The sequence below is a fragment of the Rhinatrema bivittatum genome, chromosome 3 (assembly GCF_901001135.1).
Source record: "Rhinatrema bivittatum chromosome 3, aRhiBiv1.1, whole genome shotgun sequence".
Classification (NCBI taxonomy): domain Eukaryota; kingdom Metazoa; phylum Chordata; class Amphibia; order Gymnophiona; family Rhinatrematidae; genus Rhinatrema; species Rhinatrema bivittatum.
The window spans coordinates 386,082,613-386,105,352 of record NC_042617.1 but is presented as its reverse complement, the minus strand read 5'-3'; the positions used below and the strand labels follow the sequence as shown (position 1 = coordinate 386,105,352).

Sequence of the window (22,740 nt, the reverse complement as noted above, 5' to 3'; positions counted from 1 at the left end):
ACAACAAGATAACCTCAACGCTAAACTACACAAAGGCCATGAGGCTGGAAAGCATGAAGTAAGGGTTGCGTACGATTCCTTCAAGACTGCTTCTCGCTTATTAGTGACAGGAATCAGCGCCAGAAGGTGGGCCTGGCTTAAGGCATCGACCTTGTGAACGAAGTCCAAGACAAGCTCACTGATCTGCTGTGTACTTGAGAAAATTTATTCAGTGACAAGATACAGAATGCAGTGGCACAACTGAAAGACCATCAAGAGACCCTGCATCAACTGTCCACGGTTACTACAGAGGCTCCCTCCTCTGCAAGAAGGACCATGAGAAGGGACCCCAAAACACCATTTTATTGCTCACGCAGGTACTACACACCTACATCTCGTGTAAGACCAACCAAACCACCTCAGAGAGGACATTCACTACAGCCCAAGCTATCCAGGCCTCAGCTGGCCCCGCAAACTGGCCAAGCTTCTGGATTTTGAAATCTATCTAGAGAACAGCAGCCTCTTCACAAATCCAAACCAGACTTGCCAGTAGGAAGTCGGATTCACCATTTTATAACCAACTGGCTCAGCATTACCACAGACTAATGGGTTATATCCATCATAATCCAGGGATACCATCTAAACTTCCTCATGGTACCCCCTGGATTCACCACCCAATCCACTATGGATGCAAAAAGATCACACCAACCCTTCTAGAGTCAGAACTGTCCACCCTTCTGAGCGCCAGGGCTGTGGTAGCCGTTCCCCAGGCACAGCAGGGCAGAGGGTTCCGCTCCCGCTATTTTCTCATTCCAAAGAAATCAGGTGGCCCTCCGCCCCATCCTAGTCCTCCGCAATCTCAACAAATTTCTGCAGAAAGAAAAATTCAGAATGGTGAACCTGGGCACCATGCTTCCCCTTCTGGAAAAAGAAGATTGGCTCTGTTCCCTGGAACTTCAAGACGCTTATGCTCACATTCCAATATCCCCACAGCACCGAAAGTACCTGTGCTTTATAGTGGGTCATCAACATTTTCAGTACCGTGTTCTGCCTTTCAGATTTGCCTCGGCACCCTATGATTTACAAAGTGACTAGCAGTGGCTGCGGTCCATCTATGCAAGAACAGCATACACGTGTTTCCTTACCTGGACGACTGGCTGATGAAGAGCCAATCCAGGCAAGGAGCTCTCAATGCTCTCAAGCTCACTATCAATCTACTACACTCGTTGGGATTTCTCATCAACTACCAAAAATCCCACCTGACTCCATCTCACCTAGAGATGTGCATTCATTTTTGCCGAATTGGAAAATTGCAACGAAATTGTCCAATTCGGCATGTTTCAGGGAGCCCGAAAAAATCAGGATTTTCCTGTTTTTTCGCAAAAAATTCGTTTTATCCGGTTAGTGCGCACTAACTCCCCGTTAGTGCGCGCTAAGTCCTGTTAGTGCGCACTAACAAAAACTAACAAAAAGTAACAAAAACTAACAAAATCTAACGGTTTTTGTTAGTGCGCACTAACGGGAGTTAGCGCGCACTAACGGGGAGTTAGCGCGCACTAACGGGGAGTTAGCGCGCACTAACGGGGAGTTAGCGCGCACTAACGGGGAGTTAGCGCGCACTAACGGGGAGTTAGCGCGCACTAACGGGGAGTTAGCGCGCACTAACGGGGAGTTAGCGCGCACTAACTGGGAGTTAGCGCGCACTAACTAAAAATCGATTTTTCGCGAAAAAAAAGGTCCCGAACCGAAAAATAACGACATTTTCCATGGCGGGCCGAAAAACAAAGAACGACACGACACAAAAAACGATGCACATCTCTAATCTCACCTCCTTACTTTCATCGGAGCAGATTTGGACACCACGGTCGCAAAGGCTTTCCTGCCCAATGACCGCACAGACACACTCTTCAAGCTAGCTTCGTCTCTGCGCACAAAAAGAAAAGCCTCAGCCCTTCAGTTCCTAATGATGCTGGGCCACATGGCTTCCATGGTCCTTGTTACTCCTATGGCTAGACTGGCCAAGAGAATAATTCAGTGGACTTAGAAATCTCAATGGCCTCCAAACCACCCCAACCCTCTTTCATCCCAGATTCATATAATCCACCAGCTACGTCTATTGCTTCTCTGGTGGACAAACAAAGCCAACTTGCTGACAGGTCTACCCTTCCAGCAACCAATTCCACAAGTGACCTTAACCACAAATGCATCCAGCTTGGGTTGGGGAGCTCATGTGAACAATCTTCAAACTCAAGGTACTTGGACACAGCTTGAAGCAACGTTTCAGATCAACTTCCTAGAGCTTCAAGCTATACGTTATTCTCTATATGCGTTCAAGGACTGCCTTTCACGCAAGAATGTTCTCATACAAACCGACAACACAGTTGCAATGTGGTACTTAAACAAGCAGGACGGCCACAGGCTCTTCTCTGCCAAGAAGCTGTGCAGATCTGGGCCTGTGCCCTTGCACACTCCATGCATCTATGGGCCACTTATCTAGCAGGCATACAGAACTTACTAGCAGTTTGCCTGAGTCGACAGTTCCATCCTCACGAGTGGTCTCTGGATCCTATGGTAACGAGGAGAATCTTCCATTGTTGAGGTCAATCAACAATCTCTTTGCATCCGAACTGAATCACAAAGTGGACAAATTCTGCTCCCTGCACAGGCAACAACACATGTTAGCCATGGATGCCTTCACTCGCTCCTGGAACACAGGCCTCTTATAAGTGTATCTCCCGATACCGCTGATAGCCAAAACTCTCATAAAGCTACAACAGAACAAAGGGTCAATGATATTCATAGCCCTGTATTGGCCTCGACAAGTATGGTTTTCCCATGCTTCTTGACCTCTCTATCAGAGAACTCATTCGCCTGGGCCACAGCACCCACTTTCATAACTCAGAAACCAAGGCATGTTACTCCATCCGAACCTTCAGACCCTATGCCTCACAGCCTGGATGTTGAAAACTTGATCCTGCAACCACTCAACCTTTCAACTGATGTCTCTCAAGTGCTTGTAGATTAACAAAAGCCTTCCACATGAAAATCCTATCGTTCTAAGTGGAATAGATTTACCATATGGAGCACACAAAAAGTATCGGCCCTTTTTCCTCCCCATTCCATCTCTTTTAGACTATCTCTGGCACCTTTCATACTCTGGTCTCCAAACTTCCTCAGCGAGGATACACCTGAGTGCCATCTCAGTGTACCACAAGGGAGTAGGGGATGCTCAGGTAACAGCGCAACCCCTTGTGAGTCGGTTTATGAGGGGCCTACTACAACTTAAGCCCCCTCTACGGCCACCAGTCACTGAGTGGGACCTGAATATAGTACTTACAAGGCTCATGCTTGAGCCTTTGAACTCCTGCGATGTTAAACTTCTTACATGGAAAGTTCTCTTCCTGGTAGCCATTACATCTACTCACCAGGGCAAGAGGGTTTTACACACCTTGGACTGTAAACGTGCACTTGCATTTTACCTAGACCACACTGCAGTCCATAGGGCATCCACCCAACTCTGTTTCTTTTGATAAAAACAAACCAGGAGTTGCAGTGGGCAAACAAACTCTCCAACTGGCTAGCAGACTGTATCTAAATCTGCTATGACAAAGTGGGCCTTCCTCTCCAGGACAAGTGAAGGCACACTCAGTAAGAGCTATGGCAACCTCAGTAGCACACTATCGTTCAGTACCGATTGCTGAGATCTGTAAAGCTGCAACATGGAGTTCTCTTCACACATTTGCACCACATTACTGCCTGGACAAGGAAGGACGTCAAGACTCTGCCTTTGGCCAATCCGTCTTGAAGAACTAATTTCCAGTATAATCCCAACTCCTTCCACATCAGTCTACTGTGATTTTCAGGCTGCCTCATTTTTCCCAACAGTACACCAGTTATTAGGGATGTGAATTGTTTTTTGACGATTTAAAATATCGTCCGATATATTTTAAATCGTTAGGGGCCACGATACAATACCAATTACCCCGATTTATCGTCAAAAAAATCGTAAATCGGGGAAGGGGGAGGGCAGGAAAACCGGCACACTAAAACCCCCTAAAACCCACCCCCGACCCTTTAAATTAAATCCCCCACCCTCCCGACCCCCCCCCCCCCCCCCCCCGTACGGAAAACGATTCGCGGCAGGAGATCGCTCCCGGACCCCCGCTGGACCCCCAGGAACTTTTGGCCAGCTTGGGGGGGGCCTCCTGACCCCCACAAGACTTGCCAAAAGTCCAGCGGGGGTCCGGAATGACCTCCTGCGTCGAATCGTTTTGGTCTATGGCCGCCGCCATTTTGCGGTGGCCATTTTGCAAAATGGCGCCGGCTGAAGACTACACGATTTAGTGTGCCGCTTTTCCTGCTCTCCCCCTTCCTCCGATTTAGCTACGGACCGCCGCTACGGAGGTAATTTAAGCTACGGACCGCCGCTACGGACCCCCAGGTAATTTAAGGCATTTGGGGGGGTGGGGTTCGGGAGGTGGGGGATTTAATTTAAAGGGTCGGGGTGGGTTTTTAGGGGGTTTTAGTGTGCCGTGTTTTAGTGTGCCGCTGGACCCCCAGGTAATTTAAGGCATTTGGGGGGGGGGGTTCGGGAGGGTGGGGGATTTAATTTAAAGGGTCGGGGGTGGGTTTTAGGGGGTTTTAGTGTGCTGGCTCACGATTTTAACGATTTTCACGATACTTTACACACCCAAACGGCAAACAATACGATTTCCCTCCCCCTCCCAGCCGAAATCGATCGTTAAGACGATCGAGGACACGATTCACATCTCTACCAGTTATTGTGCCTGTTGCACAAGATGTATGCTGTTGGTTCCATTTAAATATGAGTCAGCCTGTAGCTTGCTAACCACCCACATGTGAGGACTACCATCCTATTTGTCCTGGGCAAAAGCAGAGTTGCTTACCTGCAACAGGTGTTCTCCCAGAACAGAACAGCAGGATGTAGCCTCACGAAACCCACCCACCACCCTGCAGAGTTGGGTCCGAAATGTTTTATTTTATTTTTTCGCTCGCACCTTTTGCTACAAATGAGACTGAAGGGAGACCCCTGTGGCTACAGGGATTATGGCATGCTGGGCATGCTCAGTGTGCCGGTCAAAAGTTCTAGAAACAAAAGCTTTTTGTGATAGGGCTCCGTCTGCTGATGTCACCCACATGTGAGGACTACATCCTGTTGTCCTGGGAGAACACCTGTGGTAAGCCACTCTGCTGTCCTTACTATATCTAGTGCTATGAATTGCCATCAGTAAACATCTTTTATAACTTCCCAAGGCAAAGGCATTTCGACCTCAATGATTACTAAGTAGGTTATTCTCAGCGACAGTTCAGGTTTATGGCAAGATCTTCACAAAATCTGAAAGAAGAAAAGGAGGTATTACAGTTTCAAAAGAAATTGAAAATATGGCTTATATCTACTGCTTTTGACATCTGACTGGTAGGCTGGGAGATTGTTCAGAATTATTGAATTGATGTTTTATGTGTATGTTACTGTTTTATCAATGTTAAATGTTGTAAATCGCTTTGGGAGATATAATCAATAAAGCAATTAATAAATTTTAAATACATTTACTCTGGAAACAATATATTGTCTAAAGTTTTTTATTTGTTTTGAATTGTGATGTGCTGTTTTTATTGTTTTATAATGTGGTATGTTTTATGTTATATTGTAATCCGCATAGCATGATGACCCATTAGAGGTGGAATATAAATATTTTTTTTTCAATTCAATTTTTATTAGAACCATAAGGAATCCAACCATCAAACCAAAACATATAACCATCCACATTCTTACCATTACAGCAAATGAACAGAATGTAAAGACATAACAATATTGTTACAGATTATTACAAGTATAACACCCCCCATTCCTCTCCTCCCAAAAATATTAGCAAATAATGACCTCATCCAAGTGGAAATAATGTCCCTTAAATTATCTACATAGTAATTAAAATATATATAGATGTGTATTTCACCAGTTTGTTAAATGGCTCCCAGATCTTCAAGCAGTTTGATAATGAAGCTTTATGTACTGTCATCAATTTCCCCATATAAAGCAAAGACTAATTGCATTTGTTCAGAGGTAGTTGGAAAGGTAACATTGTTTTCTTCAAAGATGCAGCTATCTCACAAAGGGCAGCAATCACACATTGAGACACTACATTTAATTTATAAGTAGGAATATCTGAAGGGTATAAGGATAGCAATAGAATTTTAGGATCTAATGGTAATGTAATGTCCAAAACTTGATATATCAAAGCTGCGTTCCTTCCAATACAATTGCCACCATATATGAAAAAAGGTTCCAATTTGCCCACATAGAATCCAATAAAAATCATCCACTGAAGGATATATTTTATGAAGCTTTTCAGGTGTCAAATACCGAAATATTTTATAACTATTCTCAACAATGTAGGCAGAAATAGAATTTAAATAAAATAAGTGTATGTCATTTGTGATAATGCAGTGCTGTGTATTAATGTATGTGTCTTCTGGATATATTGTGCTGTATCTGTTCATGACATTCTTAATATGTCACAAAAGGATGTGGATGCATGTATGAAGAACATAGAATGCATTTGTGGGGTTGGCCTAGTTGCTTAGCAATAATACTGTGCAGAGGGGACCTAGGTTTGATTCTTGGGTCTGATCTTCGACTGCTCATATTGACTGAGTCTAGGTTGACTGCAGAGACAGCATTCACAGTGTCTGTGGGGGAGGGAGTCAGTCATGCAGTGGTAAACAAAAAAAAAAAAAGTATTTGTGTGAGGTCTGACTGAATATGAGAGAGTAAGGTTGTGAAAAAAGGAAAAATAGAGAAGATGCTTATTATAGATAAAATTGTAATACCTGGTGTCTTAGTAGCAGTGCTATAAATGGCTATGAAGGAGGCCTGGGTTTAATTTCCGAACCCAGCTTTTGCTCCTCAGGACAGCTGCTGCAGAGACAGTTTCCCTAATCACTTGGGGAGTATGTACCATTACTGAGGGTGCATGCTTTCTGGACTACTGCAGTGTACAAGCCTTGAGCAAGAGTAAATATAATTAGGGCCTGGAGTTGCTGGAGGAATACAATGCACATGTATATTTGGATAATGGGTGTTATCTGTGGGCAAAGTGGAAAGCATTGGTGGTGTGTCTACAGATGCTTTTGCTTATTCTGATTTTGGCTCTGTTTGTCTTCCGGGGGTCAAAGAGAATTTACATGAATCAAACCAATTAAGAGGGCCAAGATCCTTATAAGATCTTTATAGCCAGATCTATTGTTGCATATAGATGTCAGGGAGTCCTATTCATTAAACTCTTGCTTAATGCAAATTGGTGGTGGTTTCCGGCATGTAAAACCAGTTTAAATTAATATTCCTCACATTCTTTTGTTTCTTTTTAGTCTTTCTAATCAATTTTATCCTCTTTGAAGGTTCCAAAATAACCTACTTTTATTCTTGTGCTGTGTGCTTCCTTGCAGCTGAATATTCTTTACAACCTGAAAGATGTGACTGCTAGGAAGCATAAATATATTCAAAGTCCAGAAACTTTTGATTTACATGTTGCTGTAAAAGATGACAAAAATGATATAAATCATGTGACCGTAAATGTATGCACAAGGTATGTAAATATTTTTGTCCATTTTATTATGAACTATATTATGCAGTTAAAATTTGATAGTTTGTGAATTTTTTGAAACCCAGTGGTTCAAGAATTAATTTGCTGTAAATTGGTAATTTAATGATTTAATATGGGATTACATTTGACACACATTTATAATATTTAAATGTCTTAATGTAGTTATTAAATATATTAGATCATCAGTGTTAATTGTTCAGTAAGATTGTCACCATAATATTTTTGTTTTCAAAAAATTAGAATTGAGGACTCTTCATATTTATCAGACATTGAACATGATAGTGACTAGTACATGATTAAAATGAACAGTCACTGCTTAAAGGTTGCTGGGTGAGAAAGGAAACCCCATAATGGAGTAGAACCAAGGTTACCACTTTTTCTTAAGCTTACCTAAAATGAAGAAGGGAGCAAGATTGTGGAAGGTTGTGTTTTGATCATTTCTGTGTTGGTCCTATGAAAGTTTAGCACAACCTTCAGGAAGCCTCGTTTTTAGATAACTAATTTCTATTTCGCACTTGTGTCCAGCTAGCCTAACTCATTGAAAAATGTTTGATATACACCAGTGTTTGACAAGCTTTTCAAACCCAAGTCACACCTACATTAACAAAAGTGTTGTGCAGCACACCAGCTTCCACAGAATAGGCAGATCAGACATCAAGAGGATTCTTATTTATAAATACTTATATTCCGCATATATTGCCAAAAGTAGAGCTAGGGAAGCACTGAAAGCCCCACCAATCTCTTCCAAATTGTAAAGCAAAGGGGAAATGGAGGCAAAGACACCCATGGATCAGCTCATTTCCGCCCTGGAGGCGACTGTTCAGTTCCTTGTAAAAACCGGTGCGATATGTATTCTTTACAGGAACATCGGTATATAAAAATTAAAAATAAATAAATAAATATACAGGTTCAGGTGAAGGGAGATGTTGGTGTAGTATGAGCAGCTGGATTGGTTACTTACCTTGGCTGCCACATGTAAATGTCAGACTTTCATCACTGCTGCTGCTTCCAGTACTCAATGAGTCACATCCGGTGTTCCCTGACTGCTTTCTCTGTCTCTCTAAGCCTGGAAGGACAAAGAATGGGAAGACAGTGCTATATGCGATGTAGGTTCCAGCTATCTGGGCTATGCATGCTGCCTATTAATTGCCATACCCCAGGGCTCTTGCTGTAACTGGGAAGAAGAGGAATGCATGATTATACATGTTCTCAGAAAAGAGTTTGATTAAATTTAAGAAACTTCTCTGGTGACTCTTGTTGCTGCAAGGTGCTGAGAGCAGAACCAAAGTGCTGGTCTGGACCTGAGTATCAGGCAGTGGCACACCTAATCAGGTCTGAAGGCTCACTGGTTGGGAAACACTGATACACACTGCTTGAAAAATCAAAAGTTTTTTACAATAGGGCATTATGATTGCATGTAATGAGAAATCTCAAAATGTACGCTTTTTTTGTTCTTTTTAGCATCTGTCACAATTTTATTTTAAATATTTTATTGAATTTTCAATCAAAATACAAGCATTCAACCTGCCAATAAAAAATACTCAGATGAAATAATATAAAAAATTACAAAGTAAAAGAAAAAAAACCCACCTGAGTATTGTTGCAGATGTGGACTCTTAGGCTGAGGAGGTATTGGCACAGCCCACATGGAGGAGCCTTGCAGTTCCCAAAAACCACAGTCAGACTTTAGCTCAGTCACCAAAGTCACGTCATAATATCACTTCACTCACTACAAACACTGACTTGTATCCTAAGTACGAAGTCTAGGGGTTCAACTGGACCAAAATCTCACAATGGAACTCCAAACTTTGAAAGTAGTAAGGTCCTCCATCATGTATCTGCTTCAGGTCCTCCAAGTACATAATTTTCTTGACTTAACACAATCTTGCTATTGTAATCAGCTGCCGAATCAATTACTGCAATTCCTTATACTACTGCATCTCTCAACAGAGTTTGAAGTTCCTTCAGCTAAAGTACTACTGTGAGAATATTTGTAGGTGCAAAAGCAACTGATCATTTCAAGCCTATTCTACATCATCTTCCATTGGATCCCAGTAGAAAGCAGGATAAAATTTAAAACTCTGTCTACAAATGCTTGAATAAGCAGGTCCCTGAATATCTCTCTCAACTTCTCTCTTACATGCCTTCAAGGGAACTCCAGTCTGCAGAAATTGCACTTTTTTCTCTTCACCAGCCTTTGCCCGATTGTCCAGGCTTTCAGCTGTTATGCACCAAAAATTTGGAGCAAAGTACCACTAACCCTACATCATGGAGCCATGCTACCTTAAATTCAGGAAAAAAGCCATGCCAGGCTTTCCCCTAAGATCCACATCTTCAACCCATCTTCCTGATCCTCATGAAAGACTGTTATACACAACAGGGACTATTCACAAATTGGATTTCCTATAGTGGATCCCAGTGCTTCATTAAGTCCAAATTCAAATTTGACTGTAAGCTATTCTATTGCCTCTGTTCATTTAAATTTATTGTACTCTGCCTTGAAACCAATTTCAGGGAAAAAGAACATCAAATGCTCATAAATAAATATTAGGGAGTTGTAAATAGGAAAACAATTAAAAGGAAATCTAGAACCCGAGAACTAAGTCTATGCCAGTTTAACATAAGAGCTATTTATGAACAAACAACCCTCTTCAAGAAGAGCTAGTCCCAACAGATGAAGACTTTTTAGAGTCTAAGAAATGATGCAGTTGAGAAGATTCAAAATATGTGCTTAACATTAGAAACTATCAAACATTTACATGGAAAACATAATAGGACGGTTGCACCCACTGCTAAAGCCTCATGACACACAGGAAGACATTTTTTTCTACAAGCCTGTGTAATAGTATACAGGTCTGGAAATATTCACATTTTCTTTCCTACAAATGGAACCTAAGCCTTCTGAAGATAAGAGACAAATTTGAATCCTGATCCTGTCAGAAGGCAAAAGTCAGAAGAAGGATGTGACCCTGTGAGATTTGTCTACCAGTGATGTCTCCAGTAATCCAGATAAGCCCACACTAACATTGGACTCATCTCCCTCTTCTCTCCTCCCCATTGTAATTTCCAAATCCTTCTCAGAGGGCAAAAAATTAAGCCTTGTTTATAGGAGACAGCACTTCCTGCGGTATTTGAAGCACTTCACACACACAATTCTTGAAAAGTTCTGCAGGAGAAAAAAGGGCCAACTTGGGAAAATTCACCACTCGCAGATTCAGATGTCTCAGAGTTCTCTAAGTTTTAAATTCTACAATGGACAACCATTTTATCTTGAACAAGCACTGTCTGTACCACAAATAACTGTTTGCTCCAGTACTTTTATCTTCTGTGAGTCTGTTAATATAATGGCATCCTGTGATTGTATCTGATTGTGTCAGTGATAATAATCATTAAAGAGGAACCTGATAGTTATGACAGACCAAATGTGATGGGAAAAGTTTCAACAATATGAGGATTATCTATCAAAGCAGCTGGTTTGGTAGCAGTAGGTTCCAGAAGAGGAATCAACAATGGAGAACAAAAATACACACCATTACTCTGTAAACCCACATACCTTCTAAGGCAAGGCTGCCCAAGCCTTTCAGGTTTTCAGGATATTCACAATGATTCTCACAGGACAAACAGGATGGTAGTCCTCACATATGGGTGATATCATCAGGATGGAGCCCAATCACGGAACACTTTTCTCAAAGTTTCTAGAACTTTGACTGGCACCTACTGGGCATGCCCAGCAATGCACTGACCCTGCATCCAGCAGGGGCCCTCCCTTCAGCCTTCTTTTTTCCATGCAGCAGTAGCCACGTGGGTTAAGGAGCTCTCTGGAGATTCCTGACAGGAATTTTCCTCTCGGATCTTCATTCAAAAATTTTCAAAAAATTCTACCCCATAGGGGTCCCCCTATCGATATCCATACTCTGCGGTTGAAAGGTAAGGTTTTACCCTTGTTGTGGTCTATTCCCGTCGAGTTATCCCTTCGGGGCCTACCGGCCATCGACCGCACTGCTGCTAAATTTTTGTCAGAGCCATGGCATCAGGTTTTCGTTGGTGCCACAACTGTACTCGGACAATATCCATCACTGACCCGCAAGGAGTCTGTGTCATGTGTTTGGGGTCTGACCACGATGTCCTAACTTGCACCAAATGTGCCCAAATGACACCGAAGGGCCGTAAGGCCCGTTTAGAGAAAATTGACTTTCTCTTTCAGTTAAAAACACTGACTCCATCGATAGCTTCGACGTCGTCCAAGCCGGTGCTATCGATCTCTCTCCAACACCGGGATACCGCTGCTGTTCGACCGGCGTCAACAATTCCAAAAGTGTCAATAGCCTCCTTGCCTCCTCAGGAAAAGGACCGAGAAGAACATCGTGAAAAGCGTCGACACCGGCATCGGAAAGCTCAGTCCGTCAATCCAGGCAAGTCCTCGGCATCAACGTCGATAGAGCCACCGACAAAGAAGCCCCGTCCAGAAAAGGCCCCATCCTCTTCTGTGACCGGGTCACTGAGGCATTCTCCACCTTCAGTGGTGTTGGGATCCGGTATTCCACCTTCACCGGCTTCGCCAGTGCTGCCTCCTACTCCGGTGCCGGGGTTCCATGCCCCAGGCTTCCGCGAAGAATTGGATTGGATGATCCAAGAGGCCATCTGTAAAGCACTTCAGGGCTTCCATCCTCCATAGATGCTGGTACCGGTCCCTGAGCCGGTCACCGATCCAATTCCCGTAGCGCTCGCACCGCTACTGGGTAGACTGGATGCGTTGATTGGTGCCCTGCCTCCGTTGGAACCAAGAGCACCGGTGGTTCCGGTGCCTTCTACACAGATTCCATTATCGGATGATGAAGAAATACCGATTCCCATCCCACTGTCAGGGATTTTACCACTGACTCGTCCATCGATGTCACCGGTCCCTTCGGTGCCTCCATCGATGCCATCGGTTCTGCCATCAATGCCTCCCTCGATGCAATCTGTGCCGCTTCTGATGCCATCGATACCTAGGCCTGGTCCTTCAGGATCAGCACCCTTTCTCCCTGCTGGAGACCCACTAGGTGCTGGAGATCAACCCTATGATCCTTGGACGATGATATGTCCCAAGATACAGATGATCCACCATCAAAGCCCTCTCCCCCAGATGAAAGACGATGTTCTCCACCAGAAGATCTGTCTTTTATCAATTTCATCAAGGAAATGTCTGAAACCATTCCTTTCCAACTTCAGACAGAAGAGGACTCTAGACTCAAGATGCTGGAAGTACTCCAGTTTCTTGATGCTCCTAAGGAAATCATGTCCATACCTATTCATGAAATCCTGCTTGATCTCCTGAAAAGAAACTGGGAACACCCAGGTTCAGTTCCACCTGTCAACTGCAAGACAGATGCCACCTATCTGGTACAGTCAGCTCCTGGGTTCCAGAAGTCTCAGTTGGGTCATCATTCTGTGGTTGTTGAGTCAGCCCAGAAGAAGGCACGGCGTTCAAAATCTCATTCCTCCATACCTCCAGGGAAAGAGCAAAAATCCCTGGATGCTTTTGGCAGGCGTGTCTTCCATGGCTCTATGCTCATATCTCGCATAGCCTCTTACCAGTTATACATGACCCAGTATAACAGAAACATCTTTAAAAGGATCCAGGACTTCTCTGATTCATTACCAGAGCAACTCCAAACTCAACTTCATACTCTAGCTCAGAAGGGTCTAGATGCTGGAAAACACAAGGTCCGCGCTGCTTATGATATCTTTGACACTGCCTCTAGAGTGTCTGCAGTGGGGATTAGTGCACGAAGATGGGCCTGGCTCAAATCCTCGGACTTAAGACTAGAAGTCCAAGACAGGTTAGCAGACCTACCCTGTGTGGGAGATAATCTCTTTGGGGAAAAGATCCGAGAGACCGTGGCGCAGTTGAAGGACCACCATGAAACGCTGTGCCAGCTTTCTTCTGTGCCATCTGAGTTCCCTTCCATGCCTAAGAGGACTTTCAGACTAGATTCTAAGCGGCCAACCTACAAGCCAAGGAAATTTTATCCTCCGGTTTCTAGAAGACACCCTTCCAGACCTTACCAAAAAGGTCAATCCAGGCAGACTCTGCCTCAAACGTCTGAGCCAGCTTCTCAGCCTGGACCAGCATCAGGGTTTTGACTCCTTCCTAGAGAGTGTAAGCCAACCTCCTCTTCCATCCATACCAGTCGGAGGTCGACTATGCCACTTCAACAGCACTTGGCACACACAGTCCCAACAGACCAGTGGGTTCTTGCAGTAGTCACCCAAGGTTACCACCTAAATTTCCTGACTGTTCCAGCGGACTTTCCACCTCAGCCGATGTGGGGAAAGTCCGATCACGCTCTCTTGCTTGAGCAGGAGGTCTCATCCCTCCTCCTATCCTGAGCAATAGAACCGGTACCCCTCTCCCAGCAGGGGCAGGGATTTTATTCCTGGTATTTCCTAATACCAAAAATGTTAGGTGGCGTACGCCCGATACTGGACCTCCTTGCACTAAACAAATTTCTGCACAGAGAAAAATTCAAGATGGTAATCTTGGGCTCTCTACTTCCTCTTCTGCAAAGAGGAGATTGGCTATGCTCTCTAGATCTTCAGGATGCATACACACACATCTCAATCACACCATCTCATCGCAAATTCCTGCAATTCCTGGTCAGCCCTCGTCATTTTCAGTACCATGTACTACCATTCGGCCTGGTGTCTGCTCCACGAGTATTCACCAAGTGCCTGGTGATGGTGGTCACAGCCTTCCTCAGGAATCAGGGTGTCATGTCTACCCTTATCTCAACGATTGGTTGATAAGGGCTCCGACTCAGCAGGGCATGCTGACCTCCCTGCGTCTCACTGTCAACACCCTGATCTCCTTAGGGTTTCTAATCAACTATCCCAAATCCAAGATAGTTCCATCCCAAATCCTATCCTTTATAGGGACCAACCTAAACACTATGTTGGCGAAAGCCTTCCTCCCCCAGGATCGTGCTTTCACCATTACATCTCTGGTGCATCAACTACAGTCTCAAGTATCTTCAACTGCTCGGCACTTCCTTATACTGTTGGGTCACATGGTGTCCTCGCTGCATGTCACTCCGATGGCTGCATGTCACTCAGATGGCTCACCTAGCCATGAGAGTGATGCAGTAGACCCTAAAATGCCAGTGGATTCAAGCTTGTCAGCCAATGTCCAGCAGTGTCCAGGTTACCAAACAGCTCCATCTATCACTAGCCTGGTGGATGCAACACTCCAATCTCATTCAAGGCCTTCCATTTCAGGCTCCAGATCCTCAAATCACCTTCGCAACAGATGCATCCAACCTTGGGTGGGGTGCACATGTTGGTGACCTGCAGACTCAGGGAACCTGGTCTCCAGAGGAAGCCAAACATCAAATAAATTTCCTGGAGCTACGGGCAATCAGATATACCCTCAAGGCCTTTCAGGATTGCCTATCAATCAAAGCCATCCTGATTCAAACCGACATTCAGGTTGCGATGTGGTACATCAACAAACAAGAGGGGATGGGTTCCTACCTTCTGTGTCAGGAAGCTGCACAGATATGGGCATGGGCCCATTCCCACTCGATGTGCCTCAAAGCAACCTACTTGCTAGGAGTGGACAATGTGTTGGTGGACAAGCTGAGTCGCACTTTCCATCTGCACGAGTGGTCTCTCAACCCCACGGTAGCAGCTGCGATATTCCAACACTGGGGTTACCCTCTCATAGAACTCTTTGCGTCGGTACACATCCACAAAGTAGCCAACTTCTGCTCTCTCATTTGCAGTCACCACTTCCAGCCAAGAGATGCCTTTGCCCTCTCCTGGGCCAGTGGTCTTCTTTATGCGTACCCTCCACTTCCTCTTATTTCAAAGACTGTTGTGAAGCTCCAGCAGGACAAAGGATTAATGATTCTGATAGCTCCCCATTAGCCACGCCAGGTGTGGTTTCCAATCCTCCGGGACCTATCAGTACGCCGACACATTCCTCTGGGGAAGGATCCCCTTCTAATCACTCAGAACGAGGGGTATCTCCATCAACTCAACCTCCAAGCTCTGTCTCTGATGGCCTGGATATTGAAAGGTTAATGTTCCAACTTCTTAACCTTTCAGAGTCGGTATCCCAAGTCCTGGTGGCTTCACGAAAGCCTTCAACAAGAAGGTCTTATCGCTCTAAATGGAAGAGGTTTATGGTCTGGTGCACTTCCATGTCCATAGACCCCTTCACTTGTTCCACTGTAAGGTTCCTGGACTATCTCTAGCACCTGTCAGAGTTAGGCCTGAAAACTTCCTCTATCAGGGTGCATGTTAGTGCAGTGTCTGCATAGCATAAGGGTGTAGGTAATGTCTCCATTTCAACGCAACAGTTAGTATCACAGTTCATGAGAGGATTGCTCCATTTAAAACCTCCACTGCGCCCTCCTGCCCCTGCTTGGGACCTTAATGTTGTTTTGGGACGCTCATGAAACCTCCGTTTGAGCCTCTCCACTCCTGTGATCTCCGCTATCTCACCTGGAAGGTAGTTTTTCTTCTGGCGATCATGTCCGCTCGCAGAGTTAGTGAATTACAGGCATTAGTTTCCTACCCGCCGTACACTAAAATGCTGCATGACAGGGTAGTGCTCCACACTCACCCTAAATTTTTGCCGAAGATAGTGTCGGAATTTCATATTAACCAATCTATTATCCTGCCTATTTTTTTTCCCAGGCCCCATTTGAACCCAGGAGAACAGGCTCTACATTCTTTGGACTGCAAACATGCTCTGGCTTTCTATCTAGACCGCACATCGGCCCACAGGAAATCCACTCAATTGTTTGTTTCTTTTGATACCATCAAATTGGGAAATCCTGTGGGAAAGCAGACCCTCTCTTCCTGGTTGGCGAAATGCATCTCTTTTTGCTACCAGCAAGCAGGCATTCCACTACAAGACCGTGTAAAAGCGCACTCGGTCAGGGCCATGGCGACTTCAGTAGCGCACCTCCATTCGGTGCCACTTCCTGATATCTGTAAAACTGCTACCTGGAGCGCTCTCCATACTTTCGCAGCCCATTATTGCTTAGATAAGGCTGGCACACAAGATTCCATCTTTGTCCAGTCTGTTCTACGCAATTTGTTTTCTGTTTAACTTCCCAACATCCTTCTACCAATCCATTCAGGATGCCCTCCTAACCAAATTTCCACCCCTGTTGTTGTACCTGTTGCACGTCTTTGGGTGCATTTGGTGTATTGCTCGGGCATCCTCAGCTCAGTACTCACCCATATGTGAGGACTACCATCTTGCTTGTCCTGTGAGAAAGCAGAGTTGCTTACCTGTAACAGGTGTTCTCACAGGAGAGCAGGATGTTAGTCCTCATGAAACCCACCCGCCACCCCGAGGTGTTGGGTTAGTTTACATTTTCTTATTTTATTTTTCGCACGTACTTTTTGCTATACAAAGAGATTGAAGGGGGACCCCTGCTGGATGTAGGGTCAGTGCATTGCTGGGCAGGCCCAGTAGGTGCCAGTCAAAGTTCTAGAAACTTTAACAAAAGTGTTCCGTGATTGGGTTCCATCCTGATGATGTCACCCATATGTGAGGACTAACATCCTGCTGTCCTGTGAGAACGCCTGTTACAGGTAAGCAACTCTGCTATATGCATGCAATAAATTTGCTTATCATGGAGACTCATTATATAAAAATTTATCTCATGCATATTCATAGTGAATATCCTGAAAATCCGGCTGACTGGGGGGGTGGTCCATAGAACAGGCTTGGAAAGCCCTGTTGTAAGCTGTTCTGGTGCCTCCCTAGCTCTTTCTACTTTGCAATTTCTCCAACGATGAACCCCCATGCATTCCAACACTACACAGCCCTTGCGCGTTCAGCTTCCTCCCTTTGCACCAAAGCCAAAATGCCAGTAGGAAGTGTTTCCCTCGCAGAAAATGGAGAAGCAGCTCTGTCATCGGGGCTTAAGAAGCTCTCTGCATCAGCATCTAGCCACTTGGCCGCTTCCTCAGATGCTAAAGCACTAAATATGCGGTACAGTACATTTATTGTGTGAAATGGCATATATCCTGTCCTCTTGATTTACAATTTATATAATGCATTTATTCCTTATGGTTGATTTGAACACACAGTAATTTTATTGGACCTTACTTTGATTCAGTGCAAAGTCAAGTTATTTGTTTTGAAAAGCAGCTACTTTGGCACAGTGCAACATCCAACAGATGGTTCTATTTCTTCCCAGTCTTGTGAGCCAACTGGAGTCAGCGACTGTGTTGATTATCATTCAAAAAATATCTGCATTCAATCAGCGACACTGCCTGACTTAATAACCTTGCTTTAAAAAATGTATTCTTGTTTTCTACCATCAAAAAGTGCAGTACAGAGAAATAGGTTTTGGTGAATTACTTTCAGCTACTGTGAATCATTAAAAATGTAGATTGATATACACTACTTGTTGGCAAAAAAAAGTGAACAATGCCATTATCAAGCTAATAAAATTTAAAAAGTGGTATAGACCACTCAAGAAATTGAGTGAAAAAACTCAGTACATTCATAAATACACTGCTCAAGGCAGAAAGAAAACACATTGATGTGATAGTGTCCTGTTTGTAATCATTACTAACCAAGGAAAAAGCATTTAAAGGAAAATTCATATGTAAAAAGTGTTATTATATAATCAACCACTTATTGTGCGCAATGATTTAAAATATCTGTTACGGGCGCGTCCGCCACGCCGCTGACGGGCCGAGGGTCTGGGCGCCCTCGGGTACATATCATAGGCGCAGGGAGCACGGCCGTCTCTAAAGCGGGTGGTGTGAGCCCTTGGGCCACGGCGAGAGCTAGGGAGGAGCCCCAGCCACACCGTGGGAGGTGAGCCGGTGCTGGCATGGAGAGCCAGGCGTGTACCGAAGCAGGAATTCAGGAACGGAGTCTGACCCTCAGCCGGACCTGCACGCCCATAACAACCAGCAACGTAATGTTGGTTGATGAACGGTCCTCCGACTGTTCGAAGCCCTTTCGGACCTGCCGCTGGGTAACGGCAAAGGGTGGCAGGCCGGACAGAGAACGAGGGCAGACAGAGTCCATAGTACACGAAGGACATCTTAGGCGTAGGCCAGTGCAGAGACAAGGACTGGTGCAGAGACATCAGAGGCAGGGACTGGTGCAGAGACATCGGAGGCAGGGACTGGTGCAGAGACAGAGGCAGGAACGAGGTAAGATGCATACAGGAGACTCAAGGGCGAGGTTCGAGGCCGACAATATGGAGCGCCCTACACAGCCCACCCGCGGGGCTAGTCGCAGACCACTACAGAGGTTGCCTTCAGTAATAAGGTAAGGCTTTCTCACAGACTCAGGAACGAGGTGCATGGCTTGCATCACGAAGCGCCCTACACAGCCCACCCACGGGGCTGGTCACGGACCACGACATGGCTTGCCGCAAGGCACCAGGACATCTTGAAGGTACAGGTATGAGGTGCTAGCATTCAGGAACAGGGTAAGGCTTTCTCACAGACTCAGGAACGAGGTGCATGGCTTGCATCATGAAGCGCCCTACTCAGCCCGCCCACGGGGCTGGTCACGGACCACGACATGGCTTGCCGCGAGGCACCAGGACATCTTGAAGGTACAGGAACGAGGTGCTAGCATTCAGGAACAGGGTAAGGCAAGTAGCTGCAGTTCAAGCAGTCTATAGCAGGGTTTGCTGCACACAGGCAGCCTGAAGCAGGGGATTGCTGCACACAGGCAGCCTGAAGCAAGGTTCGCTGCACACCGGCAGCCTGAAGCAGGATCATCTGGGAAACTCAGGAACTGAATCAAGCATAGGATCAGGAACAGACATCAGGCAGACATCAGGCAGCAGGCAGCAGACATCCAGACAGAGACAGGACAAGGAGCCATCAAAGCAAGGCAGACCACGGAGGACCTGGATTAGGAAAGGTTACAGGCAACTGTAGAACCCAATCCGAAGGCAAGTTGCAAGTGAAATGAGTCTTTTTATACTGCAGGTTGTAGGCAACTCCCTGGGAGGAGTTTGCCAGGACCGCCCCTTGCTGGCCCTATAACTGGGGTAGAGAGCTGCGGGCCGGCCCCTAGGGAGAAGGGCGTCGCCAAACAGGAAGTCCAAACACAGCCATGCAAGCCACAGGCAGGCCTCGGGAACAGCCAGGCCTTCCAGGCCCTGGAGCAAGTCCTGGATGGTGCACAGGTGAGGCCCTGGCTTCGGAGCGGCCTCCGGAGGAAAGGTAAGATACCTCCTGTAGCGCAGCAACAGGGGGGATCGTAACAATATCTTCCAACTATATAACTCCACAATTTGCCTTGCTCCCAATCTCCCAACAAGAGCCCCTTGTTTTGCCAATCAGTTGGCTCTCAGGGGAATATTAATCACTGTGAAAAGTTATCTATTATGAGTCACAAACAGGTAGGATCAAACACATATCGCTTGTTTTAGAATTCTAGAAAAAAATCAAATATAAACAAACTCAAATGTAATATGCTATATGATGATCAAAACAAAACTTCTATATGTGAAGATGAAAAGCACTTACTAAATAACTTCTCATATAATTGCATCTCACCACATAAGACTCATACTCAGCAGTTTTGAAACGCAAATATATAAACAAAAAATAAAAAAAATTATATTGATATACCAGAACATCCTGTGCACTATTCTTAACTGCATCTTTCGGGTGTGCTGCAAATTTGATCAACCACACATATCCGAATGGATGCCTTTATGCAAAGACAATATGCAGTATCAAACCTACCAATACTAAAAGACTTAAAATACTGAAACCTTACACCTGAATGAAAGCATTCCATTCAGTGTCTTAAGTCCTGAAGGATGTAAGGTATGCCACATAAAAATAAACCTTTGCTCAAGCTGTATTAACAGCTGGGAGACATCACCGCCTCGTTTCAGAATGACGTGACATAAAAAAATTTAGATCATCAACTGTGTGCTTAAATTGAACCTAATGCCAAACCAAAGAGGCCTAGAGTTTTTAGTGCAAATTCATCTCTTACATTCTCCTAGGACAAGCAGAATGGTAGTCTCACATGTCAAAGTTTCTAGAAGCTATGACCAGCAGACTGAAAGTGCCCAGCCTGCTACTATCCGCACTCCACGCAAGATCCCCCTTCAGTCTCTTCTTTTCCGAGGTGCAGTTGCCTCGCGGTACGTGAACCTCCATTTTTTTTTCAAACTTTCGATTTCTTCACGATGTTTTTCAGGTCCTTGTTGGGTCCCCCTTCGCAGTTAGTGCCACCTCAGTTCAGTAAGACTTTTTGGCAAATGTTTTTCCAATTCATGGTCGATTCCCAACTCATCAACCCGCAGTGTCTGTGAGTCAACGACCGCACACCGGATATTTTTCATTGTGTTGACCAGTTTTCGTCTGTGCCCCCCAGTGCCCGCGGGCCATGTCCATCACTGATCCACATGAGGTTTGCATCCTCTGCCTCGGGGCCTCACACGACGTTCGTGGGTAACGTCTGTGCGACCAGATGACACCCAAAGTGCGTCAGGTGTGCCTCGACAAAATGGAGAAACTTTTCGGGACCCCAAAGTCCTTCACACCTGCGTCAGTTTCTTTGACACCCAAGGATCGTGGAGAGCCATCTGAACCGCTCTCCCTCACGACCCCTCTAGCTAGCACTCCAAGGATCGGGGAGAGGGAGATCAATCTTTGGTCTCTCCACTGTCCTGGACCCCTCGGAATCATCGACTTCCTCGGCACCGAAAGTGGTCCCAGAAGCACTGGTCACCATCCAGACATGGTTCCGGAGCAGCATCGGCAGCTGCTGCGCCACCATCGAAGTGGCACCGGCCATCGGAGGCCCCATCCTCCGGTGCCCCCGGTAGCCTGAGGCGTTCCCCACTGACACCGGTGCGGGGCGTCGTGCCTCCTCGGAGACCTGAGGTTGAGCCAGCAACACCTCATCCCTCTCCATCAGTCCTGGCCACCTAGGACTTCCAGGAGGAGTTGGACCACAGGGTACAATTGGCGGTGCTCAAGGCGCTGCAAGGTGTTGAGCTGCTGGTGCCACTGGCCCCCATACCTGTGCCCGAGCCTCTGCCATCGATGTTAGCACCTCTGCTGAAGCATCTGGACATCCTTTTTGGCGCCCTACCAATGCAGCCGGTGCCCAAGGGGCCCTCGATGCCCCATCGGCCACTGATGCCCTCCACTGGAGCGATCCCAATTCCCGGGTCCTCTGAGGAGGAAGAAGCGGCTGCTACCGTGTTTCCTCGCCCACGGTTCCCTGAGTCACTGCCGGATCCCTACAGCTTACCACAGCTGATAATCCCCCTCGATGCCAGGGGATCCATCTGTGCCTTTATGGCCTCCAAAGCCCTTGGAGCCCAGGGCTGATGCCCCTCATGGCCCTCGACCTTGACGTCCTGGTCCAAGTGAGGAGGAGGGTCCCTATGACCCCTGGAGTGACAACTCCACAGACTCGTCCTCAGACTACTCCAACGACCCCCTCTCTTAAGCCTCCCCTCCAGAGAAGCGGCGTCTGTCACCTCCCAAGGATCTGTCCTTTGCGGGGTTTGTCAGGGCTATGGCTAAAGCCATTCCCTTTCAGCTTCTTGAGGAGGATGCACATCACAGCATGCTGGAATTCCTCCAGTTCATTGACGCTCCTACGGAGATAGTGGTAGTTCTGATCCATGATATTTTTAAGGAACAACTCCGCATGTGGGAACACCCCATCTCAGTTTTCCTAGTTAACAGAAAGGCCAGTGCCACCTTCTTGGTACAACGGGCCCTGGGGTTTGAAAGGAGACAGCTCCCCCACCAGTTGATGGTCATGGAATCCACCTTGAGAAATGTCCAGCGTTTCCCGTACCCATGCCTCTGCCCCTCCGGGATGTGAGCATAGTGAATTAGACGCCATAGGGAGAAAAGTTTTCCAGGGCGCCATGTTGATTGCCTGCTTTGCGGCCTACCAACTCTATATGACTCAGTACAACCGCAATTTCTGGAAATGAGTCCAGGATTTTGCAGAGGGCCTTCCCCAGCAACAGCAGGAAGCCCTTGCTACCATTTCCTCTCGGGGTCTGGAAGCAGGAAAACATGAGGCGCATTCCATCTATGGTGTTTTTGAGATGGCAGCCCACTTAGCTGCAGTAGGCATTGGCGCCAGAAGGATGGCTTGGCTCCGGGCCTC

The 22,740-nt window shown here is 46.0% G+C and overlaps 1 protein-coding gene across 4 annotated transcripts in view; it reads left to right on the top strand.

Moving 5' to 3' along the window:
* The window catches only part of CD109 (CD109 molecule), a 456,523-nt gene that overhangs the window by 399,604 nt on the left and 34,179 nt on the right, over positions 1–22,740 (top strand). For all 4 annotated transcript variants that reach the window (XM_029595620.1, XM_029595619.1, XM_029595617.1 and 1 more), the window contains one exon: positions 7,444–7,583. In XM_029595620.1, coding sequence (XP_029451480.1) covers positions 7,444–7,583 — 140 coding nt within the window. The remainder of the gene's footprint in view (positions 1–7,443; positions 7,584–22,740) is intronic.